General features: G+C 53.1%; 1 protein-coding gene across 5 annotated transcripts in view; it reads left to right on the top strand.

The window, feature by feature from the left end:
- stxbp4 (syntaxin binding protein 4) overlaps positions 1–11,954 on the top strand; it is a 260,949-nt gene that overhangs the window by 42,463 nt on the left and 206,532 nt on the right. Inside the window, exons 1-3 of one of the 5 annotated variants that reach the window (XM_038777466.1) lie at positions 200–303; positions 2,735–2,804; positions 6,505–6,579. The exons of the other annotated variants lie outside the window; for them this stretch is intronic. Of the exons in view, the coding sequence (XP_038633394.1) occupies positions 6,524–6,579 (56 nt within the window). The 5' untranslated portion in view covers positions 200–303; positions 2,735–2,804; positions 6,505–6,523. Of the gene's footprint in view, positions 1–199; positions 304–2,734; positions 2,805–6,504; positions 6,580–11,954 lie in introns of those variants that run through there. 5 annotated transcript variants of the gene reach the window in all.

The raw sequence follows: 11,954 nt of genomic DNA, 5'->3' as shown, positions 1-11,954 counted from the left end.
CCAGAGGATTTACTCTGGATTATTGCCCTGTGACAATACCGCTACCCCCCCCCCCCTCCCCAATCTATTAGAGGCAGGGGGGGGGGGGTAACAGGTGAGAGGCTGGACAGGAGAGCAATGGGGATTGTTGAGTTTGAAGGTAACAAAAATAAGTTTTCAGCAGCGCCACCTCAGCAGAATAAATAATAATTTTTTTCTCTGTTTTAGGTATTAAAATCATTGGTGGGTTTAAAGAACAAACAGGCGAGGAATATGGAATCTACGTCAAGCGTATTTTGCAGAGAGGAATAGCCGCAAGCGATGGTAGGTGCAGTGCAATTTGAGCTTGGCATTGTCGGCTCCAGGGAGGTGATTGTAGGTTGTAGCGAGAGCTGGGTGGCATGGTGCTACACGCTCCTTCCTGTGATGACACCTTACTGTGAAAATTTGAAGATGTAATTCTGTAAGTTTCTGTGCCCCGATGGAGGGACCTCAGCACCAAGTGCTTTGGACATGGTGCAGACTGTTCCCAGCTACTGAAGTCAATCTGACATGAAATTATATCCCTCTTTGCATGAACCCCGGTTCTTGGTTTTGGCTGTCCAGTGGCCATGCTGGCACCATCAAGCACTCCGTACAGGACGTGGCTTGGTCAGTGACCACTCCACTGAAGGTGCTGTAATTGATCAATCATAAAGCATAAATGGAAGCCATTCATCCCATCGTGTACATGCCCCAAAGAGGCATCTGATCAATCTCACTCCGTCTTCGTCTCCCTTCCAATAGCTCTGTAAATTTCTCCTATTTAGGTACCTATCCAATTCTCTTTTGAGTGTTACTGTTGAATCTGCTTCCACTGCCCTTTGAGGCACCTTCCAGATCACGACTAACTCTGTAACACAATCTTTCCTCATCGCCCTCCTGTTTTTTTTTGTCAATTCCTTAAATCTGCCTTCTCCAGTTGTCAATCCCTCTCTGCCAGTCGGAACCTTCAGTAACTTGAGGAAGCCAGTGGTAGTGGAACAAGATTTATTGAACTATGTACAATACTCTGCCCATAGCAGTAACTCTCTCCCAATCCAGTCCCTGTTGGGACAACCTACAGCTCTTGGCCCTGCGTGGGCCGGCTTAATATGTGTAGGTCTTTAACCAGCTCGGGCTGGGTGGCCTCTGGCTCCTATCTGGACGGCTGGCTCTCCCTGGGCCCCCCGGGGAGATCGATCGACAGTGGTTCCCCCGTGTTCCCTGCGGGGGGGGGTGGGGGGCTATGACAGAACCATTTCTCATTATTTACTCTATCAAAACACCTCAGGCCGGAAGCCACAGGGAATCCCACGGGCTGGGTACACCGCTGGCAGGAGCGGGGAATGGCTGGAGAATGGCTGCTGATTTTAAACATCTCTATCAAATGTCCCCCTCCAAAGGACAATGATCCCAGCTTCTCCCATCCTTACCCAAAACTGAAGTCCCCGGAGCCATTGGCAGAGACAAGCACAATCCTCTGACTCAGAGACCCAGACCCATATTTCCCATCCCACATTATCCTCAGTATCTCAAAGGCAGCAGATCCACAGGGATTCTGACCTTTCCTGGGGGCAGCTTCAAAATATTTAAATTGTGAGGGGTGGTTAATGGAGGCCGCATCCGCAGAGTAGATGGTTGGAAACTCCTCTGCATGGGCGGTTTCTATCAATGATCACTGGCCAGCGATCAGGAGCAGGAACCCTGACCCAGACACATCAAAGACACGTCTGCACGGCATCGACAGGGAAATGCAGCCTCAGTAACACACTTCCCAGTGGAAATACCCGTCGGAAAGTCAAGATGTACACGTGGTGAGATTGTGGGACTTGCGACCATCTGGCCTGGTTGAGCTGAACAGCATTGACGGAGTTAAGGGGAAACTGGATGACCACATGGGAGAGAGGACCAGAAGGACCTGTCGATAGGGCAAAATGAAGTGGGCAAGCAGGGGCTGGTGTTGAGTTTAAACACTAGCCCAGAGCTGTTGGGCTGAATGGCCTGTTTATGTAAGATGGTGATGGACATTAAAAGCCAGCTACTGGGCTGAAGGTGATTCACAGGTGCTATAGATTTCAGAGTACACTGCCTTTCAGGCTTATGGAGACATGTGTTACACTGAATTGCCCCATTATATATCCCCATTCAGCCAGAGCTACTCCTTTCTCTGGTCCTGGAGCTCACCTACCTGAGAAGCCTCCCCCAGCACTGACACCCATCTGTATGTCTGAGGAGGTAGCTCGACTCAAGCTCATGTCTGTAATGGAGCCTGAAAGCAGGGAGCAAAGGTCAGCCATTCCGAGCACTGTGACCCTGCCAGGGTAATGAAGTGTGTTGCACCCATTATGCAATGTGCATCAGGCACACACGCCATGTAATTCCTGCTGCTCTAGCTATGAGGAGGTGGGACCCATGAGGGGAAGGTGTTCAGTGCCTGGGTCACGCTCGAGACTAGAAGGTGTTGCACCCAAACCTGGCTTCTGAATTGAGAGTGTTGGGTCCAGATCTTTGCCGATTGAGGGCGGTTTGGACCTGGCTTATGACCAGGAATGTCTTTCCTTTCAGCTTAGCGGGAATCACCAACGACATTCCTGTTCCAGGTGTGGATGAGTTCTGCCTTGAGGACAGAACAGACCTGTGGTACCAGACGGATAGGAGAAGGGCTGGGACTGCTATAAAACTCATGGTAACTGTTGTCAGTTCTGCCCCAGCTCCAATACCTCTTGTGTTTCAGGTCGTTTGCAGGCTGGTGACTTAATCCTGGAAGTGAACGGAGAGGATCTGGCGGGAATTACAAATGAGAGGTATGTAACCCAGAGCTAAACCCTGCACAGTAATGTTCTTCACTCCATTGGCAGCCATGCTTCCAGCTGCCTGGACATGAAGGTCTGCAATTCCCTCCCTGAACCTCTCTGTCTCTATCTCACTTTGCCCCTTTCAGATGTTCCTAAAAATGGCCTCTTTGACCAGACCTTTTGGTAACCTTTCCTCATATCTCCTTTTGTGGCTCACTGTCAGATTTTGTGGGCTATGCACTCCTGCGAAGGGCCTTGGGGTGGGTCACTACATCCAAGGCGCTATAGAAATGCAAACTGTTGCAGTGAGGGGTTGTGTGAGGCCCAACCCAATACCGGGTTCTTGATGCAGATGCTGGAAAAGTGAAAGTAAAACAGAAACGTTGGAAATAGTCAACAGGGCCGGCAGTGTCTGTGGAGAGAGCAACGGGGTCAATGATCTGTCATCGGAACAGGAGAAAGATGGAGGGAAGGTGGTTGAAGAGGGAAGAACAAAAGGGAGGGTCTGTGATGGGCTGGAAAGTGAGATAGAGGAAATGACCAAAGCAATGATGTATTCAGCAAAAAGAATACCATTACAATCCAATCACCAGACGCTGTGCCACAGGCTAGCTACAAACACAAAACAAACCAAACCCCTGGCTTTATTGTCACTATGGGCAATTTATCAGGGCCAATCCACCTACCCTGCACATCTTTGGACTGTGGGAGGAAACCGGAGCACCCGGAGGAAACCCACACACGCACGGGGAGGATGTGCAGACTCCACACAGACAGTGACCCAGGGGGGAATCGAACTTGGGACCCTGGAGCTGTGAAGCCTCAATGCTAACCACTATGCTACCATGCTGCCCTTAAATGTTTTCCTTTAAAATACAGTTAGACAGTTACATGGGCAGGGAGGGATATGGGCCAAATGCGGGCAATTGGGACTAGCTTAGTGATAGAAGCTGGGACGGCATGGACAAGCTGGGCCGAAGGGCCAGTTTCCATGCTGTAAACATCTATGACTCTATTTCTGCTGGGATAGAATTGAAAGGTAGGGAAGTTATTGCCGAACCTGTATCGAACCTTCATTGGACTACACTCAGAGTAACGGTGGGCAGTGCGAGACACTACCTTGTAAAAAGGACATCGAGGCTCTGGAGAGGCAGCAGAGATTTACAATGATGGTACCAGATATCTGAGGGTTTCTACATTAGGAAAGGATTGACAGACATTATGCGGGATTCTCCGACTCCCCCGGCGGGGGAGGGGGGGTTCTAACTGACGCCGGCAGCAGCCCCCCCCCCCCCCCCCCACCCCCGGCAATTCTCCGTGCCCCAATGGGCCGAGCGGCCACCCGTATTCGGTCAGTCCCACCAGCGTGAAATAGATATGGTCCATCCCGGCGGGACCTGGCATTGAGGGCGGCTTGGGGGGGGGGGGGGGGGGGGGGGGGTGGCCTGGCCCGCAATCGGCCCCACCGATCTGTGGGGAGGCCTGTACCGTGCGGGGGTGTGGCCTGGCCCGCAATCGGGCCCCACCGATCTGTGGGGAGGCCTGTGCCGTGCGGGGGTGTGGCCTGGCCCGCAATCGGCCCCACCGATCTGTGGGCGGGCCTGTGCCGTGCGGGCACTGTTTCCCTCTGCGCTGGCCTCTGTAAGGCTCCGCCATGGCCGGCACGGCGATGAAACCCCCTGTGCAAGCACAGCAAACACGCCGCCAGTCCTGCGCATGCGCCAACTCGCGCCATCCCGTGGCGGCCCTTTGGCGGCGGTTGGCACAGCACCAACCCCTCCAGCGCCAACCTAGCCCCCGGAGGTGCGGAGGATTCCACAACTTCCGGGCGGCCCGGTGCCGGAGTGCTTCACGCCGCCCCGCCAATTGCGGGAGAATCCTGCCCTGGGTCTCTCATCGCTTGTAAAAGGCTGAGTGGGAGTCGACTAACGTTCTGAAAGGTTTTGATAGTGGATGCAGAGAAACTGCATTCTCTTGTGGGGAAGAGCAGAACGAAAGCACAAGTGGTTAACACTGTGGCCTCACAGCGCCAGAGTCCCAGGTTCGATTCCCCGCTGGGTCACTGTCTGTGTGGAGTCCGCACGTTCTCCCCGTGTCTGTACGGCTTTCCTCCGGGTGCTCCGGTTTCCTCCCACAATCCAAAGATGTGCAGGTTAGGTAGATTGGCCATGCTAAATTGCCCTTAGTGTCAAAAAGGTTAGGAAGGATTATTGGGTTACTGGGATAGGGTGGAAGTGAGGGCTTAAGTGGGTCGGTGCAGACTCGATGGGCCAAATGGTCTCCTTCTGCCCTGTATGTTCTATGTTATGAGAGACCATCGATATCAGATAGTCACCAAGAAATCCAATTGGGAATTCAGGGGAAACGTCTTCAGCCGGAGAGTGGTGAGAATGTGGAACTCGCTCCCACAGGGAGTGAATGGTATCGATACATTCAAGGGGAAGCTAAATAAGTATATGAGGGGGAAGGAAATAGAGGCGTACGATTTAAGAGGGGAAAGATGAGAGGAGGCTCGAGTGGAGCATAAACACTAGCATAGTGGTCAGCACAATTGCTTCACAGCTCCAGGGTCTCAGGTTTGATTCCCGGCTTGGGTCACTGTCTGTGCGGAGTCTGCACGTTCTCCCCGTGTCTGCGTGGGTTTCCTCCGGGTGCTCTGGTTTCCTCCCACAGTCCAAAGACGGGCAGGTTAGGTGGATTGGCCATGCTAAATTGCCCTGAGTGACCAAAAAGGTTCGGAGGGGTTACTGGGTTACGGGGATATGGTGGAAGTGAAGGCTTAAGTGGTTCGGTGCAGACTCGATGGGCCGAATGGCCTCCTTCTGTACTGTAAATTCTATGATAGTCTGACTGGGCCATACATCCTGTGTAATTACCATCTCCTTTTGCCTTGCACCTTCATTCCTTTTGTCATTTAATCTCTCCTGTTTCTCACCCTCTCGTCCCTCCCTCCCTCCACACTTCACCCATTTCCTTGACTACGAAATTGGCTGAACACCATTTACATGTGATCCTCAGTCGTGGCTGCTGGCTGTTCTACTGTGGAGGATTCATAGCTGTCCTCATCTGATCCCTGCTGACCTCCAACTGTATGGTTTCCTTCCAGCCAAAATAGTCATGAAGTCTGTTCCCCAGGCCTCTGTAGTGCTGTGAGGGCAGCAGTGTAGAAACATAGAGGGTACAATGCCGTTGGGAGAGGGAGAGAGGCATGTTGACTTTCCCTCCTGTTTTCACTACCCCTCTGTGTGGGAGAGAGCAGCCTCCCTGGATGATGGGGCCGAGGAGGCTGGAATACGAAGGGTAGCGCTCGATCTCTGGCCATCAGCACGGTAACACAAAGACTGGTTTGGTGTGAGACAGATACTCTTCAAGCAAAGTGTGACCAATCTCTGTAGCCGCTTGGTGCCAGCTGGACGCTGTGTTCGACTCACTGCTTTCCCAAACGGTTGAGTTAAGATGGGCTGAATGGAACTTCCTCATTCACACGTTATCTTGTGAACCGTAGAGCGAGGATTCCAATATCAGTTAGTTCCAGGAGAAATAGCAGCAGCTAGAGTTTCAGCACCTTGTGTGCCTTCGTCCCAATTCCACCTGCCTCAAGGTGCCCGAGATATCGGCAATTCCAACCTCACTCGAATAGCAATCCCTCAAAGACGGAGCAGCTTCTCGAGGTCTCCTTTACAGTGAGCTGTGTTGTGATCTGTTCCAGGGCCGTCGATATCCTTCGCATGGCCTCAGCATCCAGCCACATGTCCTTGCTGATCTCACGGGATGATGAAGCCAGGTAAGACGGGAAGCTTCTGTGCCTTCCTCCTGGGCTGGTCAATGTTTTAATGCTGGAATTTGCGTAGTGTCTGGTTAGAGGTGTGCAAGGTGTGAGCTATATTGCACGGCTACTCGCTTTCCATCAGTGAGGAGGGCAAATAAAACAGTTCTTAGGGCACACAGCCTCTGGGCTGGCTGCTGTGAGATCTAACTATAAACCACACACAACAGGACAAATCTTGGTTCCAGGCCCACCCTCCACCTTAATAATTAATTAATTAGAAATCAGTTTACCAGTTAAGCTGATTAGTGTGTTAAAGCTTTGCTTTCTGTCTTTATTCCATTCCTGCTAAGCTGAAGCTCACTAATACAATTTAAATCCGATTAAACAGTGGTGTGTGGTGGGGAGAGAGGTTTGCTACATCCTCCAGGATATTCATCCTGCGCTTTTCAGCAGAGGCCTAGCTGCTCTGCTGGGTTTAAGAGATCCTGTTGTGTTTCTTAAAGCCAGGATGTGGAGATGCCGGCGTTGGACTGGGGTGAGCACAGTAAGAAGTCTTACAACACCAGGTTAAAGTCCAACAGGTTTGTTTCAAACACGAGCTTTCGGAGCGCAGCTCCTTCCTCAGGTGAATGGAGAGGTATGTTCCAGAAACATTTATATAGACAAAGTCAGAGATGCCAGACAATGCTTGGAATGCGAGCATTTGCAGGTAATTAAATCTTTACAGTTCCAGAGATAGGGGTAACCCCAGGTTAAAGAGGTGTGAATTGTCTCAAACCAGGACAGTTGGTAGGATTTCGCAAGTCCAGGCCAGATGGTGGGGGGTGAATGTAATGCGACATGAATCCAAGATCCCGGTTGAGGCCGCACTCATGCGTGCGGAACTTGGCTATAAGTTTCTGCTCGGCGATTCTGCGTTGTCGCCATCCTGAAGGCGGCCTTGGAGAACGCTTACCCGGGAGATCAGAGGCTGAATGCCCTTGACTGCTGAAGTGTTCCCCGACTGGAAGGGAACATTCCTGCCTGGTGATTGTCAGGTATCCCTCTGCACAGTGCTGGTTCCAGTGTTCCCCCCTCTGCACAGTGCTGGTTCCAGTGTTCCCCCCTCTGCACGGTGCTGGTTCCAGTGTTGCTCCCTCTGCACAGTGCTGGTTCCAGTGTTGCTCCCTCTGCACAGTGCTGGTTCCAGTGTTCCACTCCCTCTGCACAGTGCTGGTTCCAGTGTTCCCCCCTCTGCACAGTGTTGGTTCCAGTGTTCCTCTCCCTCTGTACAGTGCTGGTTCCAGTGTTGCTCCCTCTGCACAGTGTTGGTTCCAGTGTTCCTCCCTCTGCACAGTGTTGGTTCCAGTGTTCCCCTCTGCACGGTGTTGGTTCCAGTGTTCCTCTCCCTCTGCACGGTGCTGGTTCCAGTGTTCCTCCCTCTGCACAGTGTTGGTTCCAGTGTTCCCCTCTGCACAGTGTTGGTTCCAGTGTTCCCCTCTGCACGGTGTTGGTTCCAGTGTTCCTTTCCCTCTGCACAGTGCTGGTTCCAGTGTTGCTCCCTCTGCACAGTGTTGGTTCCAGTGTTCCTCTCCCTCTGCACGGTGCTGGTTCCAGTGTTCCTCCCTCTGCACAGTGCTGGTTCCAGTGTTCCTCCCTCTGCACGGTGCTGGTTCCAGTGTTGCTCCCTCTGCACAGTGTTGGTTCCAGTGTTCCTCTCCCTCTGTACAGTGCTGGTTCCAGTGTTCCCCCTCTGCATGGTGCTGGTTCCAGTGTTCCTCTCTCTGCACAGTGCTGGTTCCAGTGTTCCTCCCTCTGCACAGTGCTGGTTCCAGTGTTCCTCTCCCTCTGCACAGCGCTGGTTCCAGTGTTCCTCCCTCTGCCCAGTGCTGGTTCCAGTGTTCCTCTCTCTGCACAGGTTTGGTTCCAGTGTTGCTCCCTCTGCACAGTGTTGGTTCCAGTGTTCCTCTCCCTCTGCACGGTGCTGGTTCCAGTGTTCCTCTCCCTCTGCACGGTGCTGGTTCCAGTGTTCCTCTCCCTCTGCACAGTGCTGGTTCCAGTGTTCCTCTCCCTCTGCACAGCGCTGGTTCCAGTGTTCCTCCCTCTGCCCAGTGCTGGTTCCAGTGTTCCTCTCTCTGCACAGGTTTGGTTCCAGTGTTGCTCCCTCTGCACAGTGCTGGTTCCAGTGTTCCTCTCCCTCAGCACAGTGCTGGTTCCAGTGTTCCTCTCCCTCTGCACAGTGCTGGTTCCAGTGTTCCTCTCCCTCTGCACAGTGCTGGTTCCAGTGTTCCTCTCCCTCTGCACAGTGCTGGTTCCAGTGTTCCTCCCTCTGCACGGTGCTGGTTCCAGTGTTCCTCTCCCTCTGCACAGTGCTGGTTCCAGTGTTCCCCCCTCTGCACAGTGCTGGTTCCAGTGTTCCTCTCCCTCCGCACAGTGCTGGTTCCAGTGTTCCTCTCCCTCTGCACAGTGTTGGTTCCAGTGTTCCTCTCCCTCTGCACAGTGTTGGTTCCAGTGTTCCTCTCCCTCTGCACAGTGTTGGTTCCAGTGTTCCTCCCTCTGCCCAGTGCTGGTTCCAGTGTTCCTCTCTCTGCACAGTGTTGGTTCCAGTGTTCCTCCCTCTGCACAGGTTGGTTCCAGTGTTCCTCCCTCTGCACAGTGTTGGTTCCAGTGTTCCCCCCTCTGCACAGTGTTGGTTCCAGTGTTGCTCCCTCTGCACAGTGTTGGTTCCAGTGTTCCTCTCTCTGCACAGTGTTGGTTCCAGTGTTCCTCCCTCTGCACAGTGTTGGTTCCAGTGTTCCTCTCCCTCTGCACAGTGTTGGTTCCAGTGTTCCTCCCTCTGCCCAGTGCTGGTTCCAGTGTTCCTCTCTCTGCCCAGTGCTGGTTCCAGTGTTCCTCCCTCTGCACAGTGTTGGTTCCAGTGTTCCTCTCTCTGCACAGTGTTGGTTCCAGTGTTCCTCCCTCTGCACAGTGTTGGTTCCAGTGTTCCTCTCCCTCTGCACAGCGTTGGTTCCAGTGTTCCTCCCTCTGCCCAGTGCTGGTTCCAGTGTTCCTCTCTCTGCACAGTGTTGGTTCCAGTGTTCCTCTCCCTCTGCACAGTGTTGGTTCCAGTGTTCCTCCCTCTGCACAGTGTTGGTTCCAGTGTTCCTCTCCCTCTGCACAGTGTTGGTTCCAGTGTTCCTCCCTCTGCCCAGTGCTGGTTCCAGTGTTCCTCTCTCTGCACAGTGTTGGTTCCAGTGTTCCTCTCTCTGCACAGTGTTGGTTCCAGTGTTCCTCCCTCTGCACGGTGTTGGTTCCAGTGTTCCTCTCTCTGCACAGTGTTGGACTGGCCGACCATTTGAGGATGGATGGTTTGGACGTGTTTCACCTGATTGGCGTGCATAAATGCCTGGAACTCCTCGCTGGTCAAGGGGGTTCCATTGTCCGTGACAAGCACCTCTGGAATCCCATGGCTTTGAATAATTGGCAAAATTTTCCATGCTGATTCGCGAGGTGATGGAAGACATTCAGTCCAGGTCCAGCCAGTTTGAGTGGCCGTCTATGAGGAACAGAAACATTGACCCCTTAAAGGGCCCAGCGAACTCGGCATGTAAGTGCACCCAGGGGTGTCCTGGCCATTCCCAGGGGTAGAGCGAGGCTGACGGAGGGAGACTCTAGTGCACCGAGCAAGCTGAACATTGCACCATTAGCTCAGTGTCGCCGTGGAGCCCTGGCCACCTCGCGTAGCTCCTCGCCATGCGGACCTGTCGTTAGACACTGCATCTCGGCAGTGTGTCACCATCAACACCATCAGAGAGTTTTACAGGAACACCCGACTTCCCTTCAGAGTATCATCTTTCAACGGGCGATGGAAAACATCCTCCAAGGGCTTTCCAGGGTGGATGTCTACCTGGACGATGTTATATTTAAGGAGCCACCAAGGAGGAGCACCTGGGAAACTTGGAAGAGGTCCTGCAGTCCTCCGACACCGGTGTCCACCTGAAGAAGGACAAGTGCATCTTCCAGGCGAATGATGTCAGACATCTCAGATATCGGGGAGCCCTGACACCTGAATACACGATGGTCATTTCTGGGGCTTGTAAACCATTATGGGATGTTCATTCCGGACCTGGTTACCCTGCTGACACCCCCCCCCCCCCCCCGCCTCCTGCGCCTACAGGATGCAATATCCTGGTGCCTGGGCAGAGGATAGGTTTCCTGGATCTGACTGAGAATGTGTGCTCAGCAAGAGGCTCAGAGTTCCGTGTCAGGTGGTTGTTGACATTCGCAACCTTCTGGAAGAAGAGCCCTTACCAAGTGGGCCAGGCGGAAAGCCAGAGCCAGTGGCTGTCAAAGCCACCACAGTCCTGCATTTCCTCATCTCTAGCTCCTTCCAGGGATCAGCAGGTGATAATTGTAAAATCTCACAACCGACTGCATGTAACCGGGGACCGCTGCCATGTTTACCCGACCCAAGACCAAGATGCCCATCATGATGAACAGGTGCTCGGATGCACCACCCTGACTTGGAAATGTATCGGCCATTCCTTCACTGTCACTGAGTCAGAGCCCTGGAACTCCCTCCCTATCAGCACTGTGGGTGTGCCTACACTCCAGGGACTGCAGCGGTTCCAGCTCACCGCCATCACCTTCTCAAGGGCAATTAGGGATGAGCCATAAATGCTGGCCCAGCCAGCGACACCCGCCTCGCATGAATGAATCAATAAAAACAATTGTGGTCTGGGCTGGCCCAGGGAGTCAGGTGGCCAACAAGGCTCGACCCAGATCACTGTGGAGTCTTCGTCAACCAAGTCCATCGGTGTTCAGCTGGTTTACAGCCACAGAAAGGTCCTCATGTCAATCTGTGCAGCATTCCCTGCGAGCTGCCACACTGGTTTCCATTCAATACCAATAGAACCTCCGGGGAGCTTTATGCTCCCACTCTGTCTTGACAAAACGGTAACCGTTTCATTTGGGTGTGTTATACTGGATTAAATCAGGTTAAAGTCCAACAGGTTTGTTTCAAACACGAGCTTTCGGAGCGCAGCCTTCGGAACCCAGCCTTCAGTACAGCGACCACTACACCACACAACCCTGCCAGGGCAATCTCTGCAAGACATGCCAGATCATCGACTCGGATAGCACCATTACACGTGGAAACATCACCCACCAGGTACGCGGCACATACTTCGTGCGACTCAGGCCAATGTTGTCTACCTCTTACGCTGCAGGAAAGGATGTCCCGAAGCGTGGTACATTGGCGAGACCATGCAGACACTGCAACAACGAATGAACGGGCATCGTGCGACAATCACCAGGCAGGAATGTTCCCTTCCAGTCGGGAACACTTCAGCAGTCAAGGGCATTCAGCCTCTGATCTCCGGGTAAGCGTTCTCCAAGGCGGTCTTCAGGACACGCGACAACACAGAATTGCT

The sequence above is a fragment of the Scyliorhinus canicula genome, chromosome 18 (genome assembly GCF_902713615.1).
Source record: "Scyliorhinus canicula chromosome 18, sScyCan1.1, whole genome shotgun sequence".
NCBI lineage: Eukaryota > Metazoa > Chordata > Chondrichthyes > Carcharhiniformes > Scyliorhinidae > Scyliorhinus > Scyliorhinus canicula.
Note: the sequence above shows the minus strand (reverse complement) of the source record. Positions and strands in the feature narration are given on the sequence as shown.